The sequence below is a fragment of the Schistocerca piceifrons genome, chromosome 6 (genome assembly GCF_021461385.2).
Source record: "Schistocerca piceifrons isolate TAMUIC-IGC-003096 chromosome 6, iqSchPice1.1, whole genome shotgun sequence".
NCBI lineage: Eukaryota > Metazoa > Arthropoda > Insecta > Orthoptera > Acrididae > Schistocerca > Schistocerca piceifrons.
Genome location: NC_060143.1, coordinates 530,167,554 through 530,185,476, shown reverse-complemented (window position 1 = coordinate 530,185,476; position 17,923 = coordinate 530,167,554). Strand labels below are relative to the sequence as shown.

General features: G+C 42.4%; 1 protein-coding gene across 1 annotated transcript in view; it reads right to left on the bottom strand.

Annotated features, from left to right (window-relative positions):
• Window positions 1-17,923, bottom strand: part of LOC124802915 — a 647,078-nt gene that overhangs the window by 9,977 nt on the left and 619,178 nt on the right. The window contains exon 4 of the mRNA XM_047263984.1: window positions 7,256-7,425. Coding sequence (XP_047119940.1) covers window positions 7,256-7,425 — 170 coding nt within the window. The remainder of the gene's footprint in view (window positions 1-7,255; window positions 7,426-17,923) is intronic.

Genomic DNA, 17,923 nt, shown 5'->3' with positions numbered 1-17,923 from the left:
GTGCTCTCTGTGAGACGAAGAGGAAAGGCAAAGGAGAAGAACAACTTGTTAATTATGTACATATTTAGAGTGTAGTGTCCAAAGAGGTAAGAGCCAAAGCAGGAGTCTCCATCACGATAAAAAAAAAGCATGGAAAAAGAGAACGACAGATTGGAAATTTATTAATGAATGTATTAGTGTGAAAGAAAAGACTATTTGTCAGAGAAGTTGTAATTATTGGTGTATATACACCCACGAATGATGCAAGAGACCAGGAGAAAGATACTTTCTGGACAATCTTCAGGGAGACTACAGAAAAAAATCCGAAGGAGGAAGGAACTGGTTATCATGGGGGATATGAACGGAAGAGTAGGAATTAGAGAACCATGTCTGATAGTGGTAAAACATGGGGAGACATAATATAATGACAATGAAGAACGACTGATTGAAATTTGCGAACAGTTTGATATGAAATTTATCAAAACATTTTTTTAAACATAAGGATATTCATAAATATACATGGCAGCAGAATACCAGAGAACTTCATTCTATAACAGATTACATTATCATTAGACAGACAAGTAGTTTCAGGGCAGCAGATGTTAGGTCTTATAGAGAAGCCCAGTGTGGATCAGACCGTTATTTAGTAAAAATGAAGAGTTTTTGCCAATGGAAGAATGCAAAGAATGATTCTAACAACATTAATACGAACTGTGCTGAGAAATCTCAAACTATATACTTCAATATTGACAGCCTAGAAGATGAAGCTACACGAACATTCTTTGCTGCCTTGATGGAAAAAATCATTGGAAGAATCATTTGAAGAAAGTGCAGAAGAAATGTAAGATTACATAAAATCCAAGTATTGCAACAAAGGTGCTGGGCAAAAGAGGAAACAGCCACAACCGTACACCAGAATGGTGGTTGGAGGCAATAGAAGTGGCAGTTAAAGAATAGTGGAAAGCATCCAGCCGGTGGTTGAATGATAAATCGGAAGTAACAAGAACAGTCTACAAGGAAAAAAATAAGAATAGCAAAGAATGAAGCAAGGGAAAGGACATGTGCCAATGTCAATAGCAAATTAGGATTTGGGAGAGGCCGGCCGCTGTGGCCGAGCGGTTCTAGGCACTTCCGTCTGGAACCGCGCGACCGCTACGGTCACAGGTTCGAATCCTGCCTCGCGCATGGATGTGTGTGACGTCCATAGGTTAGTCAGGTTTAAGTAGTTCTACGTTCTAGGGGACTGGTGACCTCAGCAGTTAAGTTCCATAGGGCTCAGAGCCATTTGAACCATTTGGGAGAGCGAAAGAAGTGTGGTCAGTATTAAAATGACTTCGACAAGAGACAAAAGCCAAAACCAATCTTCAACTGATAACACCAAAAGAATGGGAAGAATATTTTCGGAAATTATTAAATGAGGGTGGATAAGAGTATCTGGAGGAAGGATCAGTGGAAGAAGAGGAGCAGGAAGGGGAGGAGATCCAAGTTTTAGAAAGCGATGTGAGGAAGGTAGTAAGAAAAGGGAAGAATGGTAAATCACCTGGACCAGGCAATATCAATCTGCAGCTCTTAAAATATGGTGGTGACAAAATGGTGTAGCTAATAACACGGTTATTAAATAAAATATTACACTGAGATTCAGTATCCAAGGAAATGAAGCTGGGCTATATTAATAATATATTTAAGAAAGGGGATCGCAAAAGCTGGTCGAACTATCGAGGAGTTTGTGTTATAAACACATTAATGACAATTTTTGGGAAAATGATTGAAAATAAGCTGGACATAAACTTTAAAAACAGGACGAAGAATGTGGCTTCGCAGCTGATCGATCATGCGAAGACCATATTTTCACATTACGATAGATCTTAGAAAACATAGGTAAAAACCAAAAAACATAGGATTAATTTTTATAGATTTAGAAAAAGCAAATGATACTGTCCATAGAAAACTACTTTGGAGATCATTACATGTGGCAAACAAAATGTTCCTTTAATCAAAATAATACAGGGAATGTATAAAGATAAGATATGTCAAGTAAAAATTGGTAGTACACTTTCAGAAAAATTTAGAATAAGCAAGGGCCTGTTACAAGGTTGCCCCACGTCACCAACATTATTTAAAATCTATAGATATTGGTCTAAAGATATGGTATCGTAAATGGAATGGGATGGGGCTAGAAATTAAAGTGGAGTTTATTTACATCACCTGCTATTTTCTGATGATCAAGTAGTTATAGTATAATAGGGGGAGGATGCAAATGATATGTGTAACCAATTAGCAATGGAATATAGAAACCGGGGATTGAAGATTAATTACCAGAAAACAGAATACTTCACTAATGATGCAGATGACTTATACACAGAGGGAAAGAAAATTAAGAAGGTCAATACCTTCTATTATTTGGGATCCATTTTAGAGTTGCGGGGAAAATCAGAGGTAGAAATTAGTAAAATAATTAGCAGTGGAAGGAAGGTCATTGGGATGCTGAACTCAAGGTTATGGAGCAGAAATGTAATAAACCGAACCAAAAAAAAAATCATATGCAGATCGATACTAGAGAGCGTAGTTATGTACGAAGTGGAGACTTGGACTACAAATTTGAAACACCTAAACAAGTGCAAGCAGTAGAAACAGAATTCTGGATGAGATCAGCAAGAATTTCTAGAAAAGAGAGAGTAAGAAACGACGAAATAATAAAGAGAATGGAAGTAAGAGAAAGAATACATTACGCGGTGGATAGAAAGAAATTACAATGGTACGGCCATGTAAGAAGAATGGGGGAAGCCAGAATTCCGAAATTGATCCTGGAATGGGATCCAGAGCGAAAGAAGAGAATAGGACGCCCTATGACTACCTGGCTCCAAAATGTACGCTTAACAATGAGAAGACTTGTCGCAGAGGAAGAAGACACCTGGAGGGACTCCCTGAGGATATATATGAGGTGCTCCAACGTATGCGAGGTCTCTTCAGTCGTAGTGACTGGCTTAGTGGAGCAGTACTAGTCTCTCCACAGCTCACGGCCATGTATTTGGCCGGATGCTATTTGCGTGGTGCTGCTGAAATGCTAATACTGGTGTTTTGTATGGTGCTCCTGAAACCACGAAATCCATTCACATGCGATTTCTGCAGGAGAACCCATCTTTTAAATATTAAATACAGAATGTAGACACCGTTACACCTGCTACGCCGAAATGATGGTGGCAACTCGCTACTACACAGCAGTAGCGACGAGGTCTTCACAAAACTGCCGACGAGGGTTTACATAATATCGTGAGGCAGCTTTATTCACCAAGTTCAAATACATCCACTAATTGGCAGTAAGAGCACTTACAGACTTGCAACAAAGTCTACCTATAATTTCAAACCTTTACGAAACCTTATCTCTCTGAATCCCCGCACCGCACCCCCCCCCCCCCCCCTCTCCTCTTCAAAATGATGAAAAACGCTTATCACTTTTTACATTGACACTGTTCATGGACTAAAACTGCAACATCAGTTATGACGTTTTAATTTATTATTTCTTTATTAATGTGTCCATTCTCCACACATTTTGCAGACTGTATCCGCATATACAACGAAAATGTTGGCAAAACTATATCACTGTACGAGACATAGTTCATGATACGCGACATCATCATTTAATTTCGTGAAAAAGTCGCTTTTGTTGAAATATAGCAAATTGCCCAAACTACACTCATCCACTGTTTGAGAATGACAGCCTTTAGTGACATTCAACAAACTTTAAAGACAACTTCAAACAATTCGTGAAAAATTTCTAGCTTCAAATATTTAACAGATTGATCAGAAGTTTGAAGCCGTTTCATATATGGAAGGTCGGTTCCTACGAAGAATCGGTTTTTTTGTGTGTCTTTGTATAGGGGTTGCAAAAAATATGGAAACATCGCGACAACTGCGTGCTTGTACATAAATGCACGTGATAGCCATGCTTGGAGGTTGCAATGTTGTGTTTCACCACGAAATGGCTTCAATGTGGTGCAAGTGTCACTCGTGGTCACAACAGTGTTCTGTGTAGTAAGTTGTGAATGCATTATATCGGAGCTAAGTAAATTCTAGTCTGGTCAAATTGTTGTTGCTCGTATGATGGGTGCTTCCCTCTCCAAGATGGCGGAAGTGTTTGTGTTTCAGGAGACAACGTACCGAAGATTTATACCACATACAGAGAAGGTCATTTTGGATTCCGTAGAAATGTTGGAACACGTGAGGCAATACTGACCCTACGACTTATCTTAGAAAATAGATTAAGGAAAGGCAAACCTACGTTCCTAGCATTTGTAGACTTAGAGAAAGATTTTGACAATGTTGACTGGAATACTCTCTTTCAAATTCTGAAGGTGGCAGGGGTAAAATACAGGGAGCGAAAGGCTATTTACAACTTGTACAGAAACCAGATGGCAGTTATAAGAGTCGAGGGGCATGAAAGGGAAGCAGTGGTTGTAGCCTCTCCCCGATGCTATTCAATCTGTATATTGAGCAAGCAGTGAAGGAAACAAAAGAAAAATTCGGAGTAGGTATTAAAATCCATGGAGAAGAAATAAAAACTTTGAGGTTCGCCGATGACATTGTAATTCTGTCAGAGACAGCAAAGGACTTGGAAGAGCAGTTGAACGGAATGGATAGTGTCTTGAAAGGAGGATATAAGATGAACATCAACAAAAGCAAAACGAGGATAATGGAATAAAGTCGAATTAAATCGGGTGATGCTGAGGGAATTAGATTAGGAAATGAGACACTTAAAGTAGTAAAGGAGTTTTGCTGTTTGGTGAGCAAAATAACTGATGATGACCGAAGTAGAGAGGATATAAAACGTAGACTGGCAATGGCAAGGAAATCGTTTCTGAAGAAGAGAAATTTGGTAACATCGAGTTTTGATTTAAGTGTCAGGAAGTCGTTTCTGAAAGTATTTCTATGGAGTGTAGCCATGCATGGAAGTGAAACATGGTCGATAAATAGTTTGGACAAGAAGAGAATAGAAGCTTTCGATATGTGGTGCTACAGAAGAATGCTGAGGATTGGATTGGTAGAACACATAACTAATGAGGAGGTACTGAATAGAATTGGGGAGAAGAGGAGTTTGTGGCACAACGTGACTAGAAGAAGGGATCGGTTGGTAGAACGTGTTCCGCGGCATCAAGGGATCACCAATTTAATACTGGAGGGCAGCGTGGAGGGTAAAAATCGTAAAGGGAGATCAAGAGATGAATACACTAAGCAGATTCAGAAGGATGTAGGCTGCAGTAGGTACTGGGAGATGAAGAAGCTTGCACAGGATAGAGTAGCACGGAGAGCTGCATCAAACCAGTCTCAGGACTGAAGACCACAACAACAACAACAACAGAGAAAGAGGAAATACATTGTCAACCAAGTCACAACGCGAACGAAAGTGTGTGCTGAGTAATCGTGACAGACGGTTACTGAAGAGGAGTGTGACGAAAAGTAAGATGTCAACTGCAAAGTTACTGCAGAAATGAATGTCTCATTCGCGAGCCCTGTCAGCACCAAAACAAAATGAGGAGCATTCCTGAAGTAGGTAATTCCAAAACCAGACATCTGTTATGCAAATGCCCATAACAGAAAAACGTGGTGCCGAAGCCATAAAAACAGGGGTATGAAGCAATGGAAGAGTATCGTTTGGTAGGATGAGTCTTGTTTCGCACTGCTCCCAACTTCTGGCCTAGTTTACTTTCCAAGAGTGAAATATGGCGGGGCTTCCGTGATGAGTTGCGCAGCCATATCGAGGTATTCCATGGTTACTGAACAATGTCACATTACAGCCAAGGGTTATGTGACTACTTTAGCTGTGCAGGCTCATCTCACGGTACCATGTTTTGTTCAGCAACGGCTATGCTCCGTTCCGAGAGCGCAGAGTCCCTGTTCTCACAGCTCTCGACGTTCAAGACAGGTTTTGTGAGCGCGACGATGAACTGTCGTATATCTCCAGGACACCACAGTCGCTAGATTTCAATATTATGCTGCCTCTGCGGTCCGTTTTGGAGAAAATGGTGCGAGATCACTATCCACTTGCTCTTCGTTCCCTGAAATTACCTTTATTACGCAGGAAGAAAGGTAAAAAATTCTCTTTAAATCCACACGGAAGCTGTATTTATCCATTCCGAGACGACTGGAAGCTGTTTTGAATGGCAACGATTATCATAAACAGTATTAGGCATGGTAATGTATTTGTCATGTTTCCACTCCCACACCTACCCTTTATAACTACAGCGTGTGTTTCAGTAAGTCGTAATACTGTTTTTTCAAGATCTCGAAATGAGGTTTTCGGGAATAACAGTAGGCAAAGACGCACGTAGTTTATTGTAAAGTTATCTCCTATCAACCGGAATCCTGGCACACTTATTTTTGTAATGGAAGAACTCACTATTTAACGGCAATCGAAAGCTTTTGAAACGGGGCACATTTGGAACTTTTCACAAAAATTGATAGTCGACCGCAGTCGATTAGTGCTCTTGTTAGGTCCATCACTGAATCCAGAATTTCCGTTGTACACATCTTGTTTCTTTGGTTGACATAAAATATTGTTGACGGTGCAACAAGATTGCGTGTCTGTCCGCCTACTATCATCTACTATCTCATCACTGCATAGATTTCATGTTTAAATGTCCTTAAATTTGTGTATGTGTAAGTGTTGCGTACAGGTAGACCTAGTACCAACATCAAAAACATTAGTGATACTTTTGTCATAGCTCAAAATGAAGATAAAGCCAGAAAAAATATTTTTTACCCTCTCATCATATGAAGGGCTTATTTCAATAGTGGTAAAAGTCCATTACCTCCACTTTTCTGTCTATAATGCTTCTGAAATTAATGAGCCAAACAGACAGAAAGAAAGGTTCATCTCTAGCAAGAAGCCATATGCTTCAATATTTCAGGTAACTCAACTGCAGATTTTTCAGCGCTCATTTAACTTTAGGACTCTGTATCTCAAGATGAACAAAAATGGACTTGCACCACTATTGAAATAAGCCTTTCACATGTACCTTCCCAGCTAATCACATGTCTCTATTTAATTTCGGCTGCCATACCGGAGGGCATAATTAATTCTAATGCAAATTGGTGCTCAGCATATGTCAGTGATCACGTGAACGGGAACAGTTCTGATCAGTACCGAGAGAAACAGTCGAATTAGGCACTGCGAATGGAAACCAGGACATCAGCTCGAGAAGCTAGTCACGCTCGGCGTGACACCGAGCAGTGGACCCGTTGCGCCGGCGGCTTCGCCAGGCGTGGTGCTGGTGCTCACCTGCTGTGGTGCTGTTGCGGCTCGTGGTGGTGGTGGGGCCCCCTCAGAGGCCGCTGGGTGTCTGGCATGTCGCGCGGCATCACGGCGTCCAGCTTGTCCTCGCAGCGGCACTCCGTGTGGTTCTCAAACGTCAGCTTCTCCACCACGGCGCGCGACCCCGCCGTGGTCGTCTGCAAACACCGCAAAACACCGCCATCAGCCAGAACGTCGCACGACTTCTAGATACGATCAAACTCTTCCTCTGCCACCAGAAGATGAAGCGAGAAAAAAAAAATTACAAAGCAGCAGGTGAGAAGCAACTAGTGGTAGAACTTTGGAAATATGCAGATGTACAAATTATTCTGAACTCACACAAACATCTTACTGACATTTGGAATACTGAGAAGTTGCCAGAGGAATGGAATGTTGCAATAATCCATCCACTACACAAAAAAGGAGATAGATTGGATCCAAATAGTTATAGGGGTATATCACTGCTGGATATTACTTATAAAATATTTTCCAAGGCCCTGTATTTCAGAATTCATGAACAGCTTGATGGTGAACTAGGGGAATATCAAGGAGGCTTTAGTCCAGGACGAAGCTGTCCTGATCAAATTATTAGTCTCAAATGCCTGCGACACATCTGTATTTCTTGAAGTATTGTCATTTATTTTCTGTAAATAAAATTCATTAATACGATTTTCTTGAATTGTTGTGTAGTGATCCGATAAAACAGATTTCCTGGGCGCCCCATAAATGACGAGTATGCAGGAGACAACACATTCTATGTTGAGAGGGCATCTACTGTACGTGACACGCATTCGCGCTATGTATAGCTGGGCTGGGTGCTGGAAAGTTTCGACAATAATTAAAACAAGAGAGTGTTAGTTGCATCACCTCCAGCTGGAAATTATCAGCTTCATTTTAATCACAAACAACCCAGAGGCTCATAAGAAAAGCAACTCTCATAGGTGTAGATTATGTATCTTTCAATTTTAAGTTGAAGGTTAGCTTGTTTGTTGATAAATCTGGAGTTATATGTATAACCATTATTCAGTCCTCCACTTCCAAACCCATTTCACACTTAACACACTCTCGTTATCCGTCGTTTCAGTCTTCCTGGTACATTTTAAACAACATCTATTCCAAAGTATTTTAAAACATTCCAAAATTATTTCACTATAACTTTCTACATTATAATTTATTTTTAAATTTGCAGTGATGAAATCTGATGTCGGCGACTACTCGGCGTGCGCAAGGAACTTACTTATTATGACTGGCGAAGAGGTGGTACCAGTGTTGTTAAGAAACTTGACAACTGACACATTTTTATGTTCCGCAATTTCTTTATTTTTACATCAAGAATGAGGAGTGACATGCTATTGAAGTTTTGAGTGTTTGAAATCATTTTATCCCAATGGGTAACCAAATTTAATGTCAATGAAGAATAATTTTCTGAATTTAGAATTGGCTAAATTCATAATTAGCGAAATTTTTTGGCTTTCGGAAAGAACGGAGTGCCAGTATAGGTGCCCAACAGTGAATTAAATTCACTTTTTCCGTTATGTTACCTCGAAAAGTTACATAATTTCTTAATTAAGAGATTTAAAAAACATTGCATAGGAGTTTAAGTCAATACACAAGTACACGGGTAATTCGACTTTGAAAAATAAGTTGACTAACGTGTTTAGCTACAAGAGTGAGACGTAGAGTATCAGGACAACTAATGTTGCTTTGTTCGCTAAACTGAAGTTTATTTTGTATTTTTCTTTATATCGATAGAACTTTAAAACCCTTCAGATGAATCCTGTTACTGCAAGCTACTGACGTCGTCACAGTTATTATGTTTCTTCTTCTCCGAAGGAGAGTCTATGGCTTCGACTAACTGACACTACCGTCTGCTTCAGAATAACAATACAACAATACAGATGGCGTCCCTATCGTATTCACAGCTCCCGGCATACAACAACTGAATGCACCCCGGAATGACAAGCGGGAAATAGAACTCACAAGGCTCGACAGATGGGCCGCCAATTGGCTCCCATCGGCACCGACGTGGGGCGTGGCAGCTTCGATTACACAACAAGCGCCTCTTTTCAACTCTGGCATGGCTTGCTTAGGGCCTGTGAGAACTCGTACACAGCCACCTGCTAGCCTGTTGGCCACTCCGGAAATCTTAGCCGGCGGAGGCGTGCTTTCGGCAATAACGCGGCCCATAAAATGCTTGTTTCAAGTACTCATCAGATCAAGTTGTGCGAAAGACGAAGCGGACGCATTGAGAGTCGTGAAGATACCAGTACCTATACACATGTACTGATAAAATTGTAAAGCTACTAACTTGCGATAAGGAACTGGAGGAAAAAAGAGGAAATTAATTTAACATCCTGTCCATGGCGAGGTCACTGCAATACAAGCACAGAGTGGGAGAGGATGGAGACGGTAATAGATCATGTAATTTTCAAAGGACACGTCCAATCACTCTCCTTGTGCGATTCAGGAGCAGGAGTGCACTGAGCAGATCAGGAACTAACTGTAGTGTCGCTCCCTTGTTTTAGGTAGAACTTGTAGGAATTTGTAAGAAAGCTGCCGTGGAGCATTGCAATAAGTACCACTGCCGCCGGCCGTGATGGCCGTGCGGTTCTAGGCGCTTCAGTTCGGAACCGCGGCACTGCTACGGTCTCCTGTTCGAATCCTGCCTCGGGCATGGATGTGTGTGATGTTCTTAGGTTAGTTAGGTTTAAGTAGTTCCAAGTTGTAGGGGACTGATGACCTCAGATGTTAAGTCCCATAGTGATCAGAGCCATTTTTTTGTACCACTACCCGGTGAGCGCATTGTGGCGGTATGTAGGTTACAGCAATATGTACGAAAACCGATTGCGAGACGGGATAGCTGCAGTCGGCAAGACGTGCACTGCATGGTAGTAATAACCGGAGCAGACAAGACAGTGTCACCACACCAGGGCAAGAACCATCTTGTGCGCTACGTGATCTTGGGCCTGGTAATAGTGCAACAAATGCACCCCAGAGCTCTGTATACGGGATGTTTCCGTAATAACGTGCAAAAATGTAACAGGACATAAAGAATTCTGCACTGGACAAATTGAGGTTGGGAACCTGAGGCCGGAGAAGCCAGCTTAAGGAGATACGGAAGTAAACTTATCTACCGCTTTGTCTAGCATTCCAGCTTATTTACAACTAACATTCGTATAAGTTTACACGTACTGTGCTGTTTATTTACATGTACATCATTTATCTTCTGTAAGTAAAACGAGGAGGACGAACCTGATTACCAGAAACTCTTGATGCAGGTATTGTTTACTTTATTTGTCCATAAGATGGCTCTGTTATATTGTATTAAGATTGTCCCATGACAAAACGTGCTATGAATGAACGACAGGCCGATTTATTACTCACTGCTATTCATAGACGTACAGTACAGTCCGATGGAGCAGTACAGGCACTGGTCGATGGATTGGAAGGGGAAGTCCTAATACAAGGCCTGCGGTTTCACTTAACCTGAATCCCCTTGATTATTTCCTATGAAAATCTCTAGTCATCTGCGTTTGAGACCCCACTGGATACGGAGATGGAAGTACGAGGCCTGTTCAGAAAGTAAGCTCCGATTGATTGCCAAATTGAAACCACAGTGAACATCAGAAATGTTTTACTTGTAACAATTAGCTACACCTTTCAGCTACTTCTCTACGTAGTCGCCGTTCTGACTTAGACTTTTGTCATAGCGTTGTACCAACTTTTCAATAGCCTCATCATAGAAGGCAGCCGCCAGTGCTTTCCGCCAATTCTCCACGCTGGCCTACACCTCGTTGTCTGTGTCAAAATGTTGTCTTCAAAGACAGCGGTTCACGTGACCAGAGATGAAATTCAGGGGGAGACAATTGCGGACTGTATTGTGGGTAATCTAACATTTCCATTTGAAAACGATGCAGGAGCATCTTCATTGCCCCTGCAGAATGCGGCTGAGAATTGTCGTGAAGACGAAACAGCACGACAGTTATGTAATGTTAGCTGCATAGCTTCAGGCGAAATTTCTCACCAGGCCCTCGTACTTGGCGGCAGACACTATTTTCTAGACATCTTTACGCACTCACTGCGAGCTCAGAAATGAGAAGAGCGACGTGATGCTAACTGGGGTTATACTAGAGACACTACCCAACACATCTGTGCAAAGCTTTATCGGATTTTCATAGTCGTTTCCATTTCGCGACCGATCGGAGCTTACTTTCTGAACGCCCCTCGTAATTACCAAAATTGTAACTGCCTGTGATGTGATTCGAAAAACACCAGTGATATTTGTTATGGTGCGTCAGAACCTTGTTCGCTGATGTCATGCTTGCATTTAGGTTGATGCCCGTCAGTTTCAGCACATGTTTGTGACACAGTCAGAACCGGTTTCGGCCATACAATGAGCATCTTCAGATGCTAAAGCAGGCATACACTGAACACAGGTTCATGCGTTGTCAAACTTTGACATCTGAAGATGGTCATTGTATGGCCGAAACCGGTTATGACTGTGTCATAAACATGTGATTGTGTCTATAAATAAACAAAAAATTTTTACAAGAGAATCAATCACGCACTCCATACACAAAATGTCGTTTTTTCCAGTTTCAGCACATTTTTTAGGATACATTACAAATGGTACTTTCGTTTTGTAGGTGATGGTTTTTCCAGTTTACTAATTTAAATGAAAAAGTACTCAGGAATGTGATTTTATTCCTGTTATTTCCTTAAGCTGGCTTCTCTTACCCCAGGTTCCCTACATCAAATTATTCAGTGGAGCATCCTCTATGTCCTGTTATATTTTGGCACGCTCCTACAAATATATACATTTAGCGTGTTTCCGTAAAAGCGTGCAAAAATTTAACGGGACATAGTGTGACTTTTGATGTAGATTCATTCGAAGTCCAGCAGCGCCAGCAGTACCATGACGACAGGACTATACTAGAAAACCAGACGACTGGGCACCCCCAGCTGCAGCCATTGGTTCAAGGCCGTGTTGGGGCAGCCACCTCTTGCACTGAGTCTACCCTGTGGGAAGTGGTGCCACAACACTGCCGATCAGCCATCCTCCCCTGCAGCCGCCATACGCCTGCCAGGGGGCAGTGGATCATGCTCATGTAACACTACACTACACATGTATCCGTTACTCACAACTACACTCTACAGGTATACATATATGTATGTTTTCACATATAGCTGTAAGTACAACAAGTAAGTAAAACAGTGATGTCGTATTAAGCCAAGCGATTGGGGATTTGGGGGGGGGGGGGGGGGGAAGTTAGGAACTAAGAGCAGCAGATGAATTTTGTTATTTGATCAGCGAAATAAGTGACCATGGTGGAATTAAGGAGAGCACATAAAACGCAGACTAGTAATATCCAGACCAGCACTTCTGAAGAAGATAAAGTGTTCAACATCGAATATAGATTTGTTATCTCGAAAACCGTTCGCACATTTTCACATGGGATAACACTAGACGTAGACATGGGATACACAACTTCTGTCCAGGGGAAGGGTGCGGGGGGTTTGAGGCGGGGGAGGGATGGCGACTGCGAGGGCAGGATATGGGATAAAGGTCACGAAAAAGATATATTTAAATACAGGAAGCCGCTTAAGGGGATATTTTCATGGAGTTTAGTGAAACGTGGATGATAAACAATAGAGATAAGAAGTTAGTTATTAAAGTGACAACATTTTCTGCTTGGACTTTTATACTCATAACAATCTAGGAAGAAAATTTCACTGCTAGAATATTGCAGGACTGTGGACGCAAGTAAAAAGAAAAAATGAATGGAAGCTTTGGACATACTGTGCAACAGGAAAATGGTTAAGACTAGATGGGTACATCGGACAACTGATGATAAAGTACTGAAACAAAGAATTCTAGTGGTTACGATGAAATATCAACAAAGTTAATTAAGGCATGTTTTTGTGAGTTTAGTACAATTCTAAGTTACTTGTGTAACCACTCAATTATAACTGGGACATTTCCTGACTGGCTAAAATATGCAGATGTTAAGCCTCTATTCAAGAAAGGGGATAAAGAGATACCATCAAACCACAGACCGATTTCACTTTTGCCAGCATTCTCAAAAATTTTAGAAAAAGTAATGTACAGGCAGCTTCTCAACCATCTGACCACAAATAACATATTATCAAGAACACAGTTTCGATTTCTGAAGGGTTCTGATATCGAGAAGGCTATTTACACCTAAGTGAAAATGTAGTTAATTCCTTAAATAACAAATTACAAGCAGCAGGTATTTTCTGTGATTTTTCAAATGCATTTGATTGTGTGAACCACAAGATCCTTTTAAATAAATTAGAATTCTATGGTGTCACAAGAAGTGCTGCAAAATGGTTGAAGTCATACCTCGCTAACAGGAAACAAAGGGTGTCAGGGCAAGGGACTAGTGAATTAAGTCATCAGTCATCACCAGAATGGGAAGAAATTACATGTGGTGTCCCACAAGGAGCCATCTTAGGGCAATTGCTTTTTCTTGTGTACATTAATGATCTCTCATCAGTTACACTGCCAGAAGCAGAGTTCGTTTTGTTTGCAGATGACACAAGTATTGCAATAAATACTATGTCGAGTGTAGTTCTAGAAAGATCTGCTAATGATATTTTCATGGATATTAATAAATAGTTTAGAGCCAACTCACTGGCATTAAACTTCGAAAACACTCACTATATGCAATTCCAAACCTGTAAGAGGTTTCCACCCAGCATGTGCATAAAGTATGAAGAAGAGCAGATAAAAGAGGTTGACAGTCTTAAATTCCTGGGATTACAACTTGATAATAAATTTGATGTGTCGACAGAAGTGCCGACACAGTGTTATTTTGAGGGGGCCGATATGCACGCTATAAGCTCAGGCAGAATATCTTGAAGTCTGAAACAGGACGCTCAATGAATTGCTATAAAGAAAAGTACGTTGCTTTTGGAATACTTAACTTTAATCCATCCTTGTTGTATACATCGTTCTTGTTGAGACATGCTTTAGACGATAATTATCAATTGCTATGTAAGGCTAATGGCGCCTTGCTAGGTCGTAGCCATGGACTTAGCTGAAGGCTATTCTAACTATCTGCTCGTCTAATGAGCGATGCTTCGTCAGTGTAGTCGCTAGCAATGTCGTCCGTACAACTGGGGCGAGTGCTAGTCCGTATCTCGAGACCTGCCGTGTGGTGGCGCTCGGTCTGCGATCACACAGTGGCGACACGCGGGTCCGACATGTACTAATGGACCGCGGCCGATTTAAAGCTACCACCTAGCAAGTGTGGTGTCTGGCGGTGACACCACAAAATTCAGTTGGGAGGAACACACCACAGAACTACAGAAACGCCTTAACAACTCTATATTTGCAATTCGAGTGTTAGCTGACATAGGAGACATAAAAATGAAAAATCTTGCATACTTTGCCTACTTTCATTCCATAATGTCATATGGTATAATATTTTGGGGTAACTCCTCAAGTCAAACAAAAGATTTGAGAGTCCAAAAGCGTGTAATACGTATTAATTGTGGAGTAAATTCACGGACGTCATGTAGAAACCTCTTCAAAGAACTAGGTATACTAACTACTGCCTCTCAGTATATTTACTGTTTAATGAAATTTGTCCTAAATAATATATCTCTTTTTCCAACAAACGGCTCAGTTCATACATACAATACCAGGAACAAAAATGATCTGCGCAAGGACTTAAAAGCACTTACTTTAGTTCAAAAAGGGGTCCACTACTCAGGAACACTCATCTTCAATAATTTGCCAGCGAACATAAAAATTTTAGTTACAAATGAAGATCAGTTTAAAAGGAGCCTTAAAGACTTACTAGTGGCCAACTCCTTCTACTCCATTGACGAATTTTTTAATAGAAACAAATGATGTATTGTCTATATTCATACTATTAGTATTGTTATTTCAGCTTTAAAAAAGAACTGACATGTTCCACATTCACGAGGATCTCCTCAGCACGGATCCATGGAACGAAAAACTAATCTAATCTAGGGAGGAAAGGCATGTACTATAAAAGAAACTGTTTATTGATGGGATACATCTTGAGGCACCGTGGAACTGCGTGTTTGTGAGGAGAGAAGTGGTGGCAGGAGGGAGATGGGGGTATAAATTGCAGCTCCAAGGTCTGAAGACAGTAAGCAGGTTAAAATGGATGTGGATTTTAGTAGTTATGCAGAATAGTTATGCCGTATAGACTAGCGCACGAAGTTTTCTCGTTGATGGTTGCGTGATGGTAAATCACGACGAAGGAAGGCGTGTTAGTCAAGCCCAGGCCACGTGGCCGCAGCCGCCGGCGGTGCCGCTGCTGTGAATCAGTGCACGTGCTGAGGCGGCTGGAAGCGCCGCGTCACGGCGCAGCGCGGCCCTTGAACCGCTGGCCCCTCGATTTCGGCCAATCACGCGCCGGGGCGACTGACACACGTGTGTCTCCACCCGCAACCAGCGTCCGCTGCGAGCGCCGACGTGATGCAAATGCAGCCACGTCTTACACCCTCGAGAAATATGCAGGGCGTTTCGCGCAGTTCGCTAGCTCCCGAGTTCGCGTTGGAAGCGCACCGACCTTAGCCTCCCGGGTTACAGGGCCTGTGACAATGGACTAACAGCCCGCGTGTCGTCGCGAGGATGGGTTTGCGCCAGGGTTTGTGCAGTGTCAAAGCCTTTACGTTATAGCCAACTCCGTATACTACGGTTGTGTACTTCATGCTTTCACTAAACGTTTAATGCTGGTGCGGGGACCCTCAATCTCGTGAAACACTATCGGCTCTTCTATCGCTCGAAATAATGAGTTCTGTCGGCAGGGAATCTCAAATTGATTTCGTATTTCTAGATCTCCAGACGGGTAGGCGCGCCGGCCCCGGTTCGAATCCGCCCGGCGGATTACCGACGTCGGCCGGTGTGCCGGCCAGCCTGGATGTGGTTTTTAGGCGGTTTTCCACATCCCGCTAGATGAATACTGGGCTGGTCCCCACGTTCCGCCTCAGTTACACGACTCGCAGACATCGAACAGGCCGGCCGGGGTGGCCGAGCGGTTCTAGGCGCTACAGTCTGGAACCGCGCGACCGCTGCGATCGCAGGTTCGAATCCTGCCTCGGGAATGGATGTGTGTGGTGTCCTTAGGTTAGTTAGGTTTAAATAGTTCTAAGTCTAGGGGACTGATGACGTCAGATGTTAAGTCCCATAGTGCTCAGAGCCATTTGAACCATTTGTTACGTCCCATAGTGCTCAGAGCCATTAGAACCATTTGAATCTGCATAATCGTCATTGTGGGCTACAGACAAGCCTCGGGAAAGCTTGAGGCGTCTAGTCAGCATCGATTCAGCATCAATGTATAGGCAGGTATTCTTGGCGACCACATACTTGGACAGATTATTATTCCACAACGCCTCGTCGGAGGAATGTATGTGGACTTTTTGCCGAATACTTTATCTGTGCTGCTTGAGAATGTGCCTTTGTCAATACGACAGGCTACGTGGTTTTTTCATCACGGAGCGCCACGCCATTTCCGCATAACAATTCGCCGTCACCTCAACATCATCTTCGCCGGACGCTGAATATGACGCGGAGAATCTGTAATATAGCTTGCTAAAACCCCTGGGTGCGTCTGGAAAGCTTTGTGAGTGCTAAACTAGTTTTTGATGTTCATACGCTATAACAGCGTGTTCACAACACCTGTGACGTTATTCGGAGAGAGTCCGACACGTGCGAAAGAGTGCGGCAATTGATGATACGTCTTATGCCCCGTGTGCATCATGTCCCATGGGGGCCACTATAAACACCTGTTGTGACATCGATGCGAAGCAGCTCTTTACTGAGTTCCGGGACGATTTGTTGCCGTTGCACGCACACCGCCCATTGACGCGTGTTCGTACGACCTTCTTTTCTCAATGTCCAGTCTGGAAACCGTTCCTGCAGTTTGTCGGTTTTACTAACGTTCACCCTGTATAAACGATTTAGATTGAAGATGACTCTGCCGTTTACCTTGTAGCAAAGTCATCAGAGTATTGCAAAATGATTAAGATAAGATACCTATGCGGTGCGAAAAGTGGCAGCTCAAAACGAGCTCCTCGCCAGGTCTTAAAGACGCAAGGGGGTGTCCACTGGCCGCAGTGACATCCTCTGCCTTGCCGCGCCATGTGGATGAAGTATGGAGGGGCAGCACAACGCTTTAATGGCCGTTTTGCAGATTTCCAGACCGCGTGGCCGCTACTGCTCGGGAAAGAAACTCCGCAATTTGAATCACGAGGCTGAACGCATGTCATGTCAGTCGTCCTATCTTGTTAAAATGCTTGGCATATCAGCCATCTACGTCGATCACTTTGCTAAGGGGGCGAACATGAGCGCCACTTGACTCTCAATAATAAAAAGGGTTGAGAGCCTCCAGATGATTACTGAAATCCGTCAAATTTCAATTGTTGAAAACCATTCCAAAGCCAAGATCGACAAAATATTTTTTTTATTCAAGACAAACGATTTCAACAGTCTTAACTGTCATCTTCAGGTCTTAAACATTTTTTGTAGTAAGACATGTTCCTTTTACGATGACCTCATGCACAAGATGTCAAGTAAAAGCGTAAATGAACTTTTTGTACTACAAAGAAATGTTTAAGACCTGAAGATGACAGCTATGTTGGAACCGGTTGTCTTGG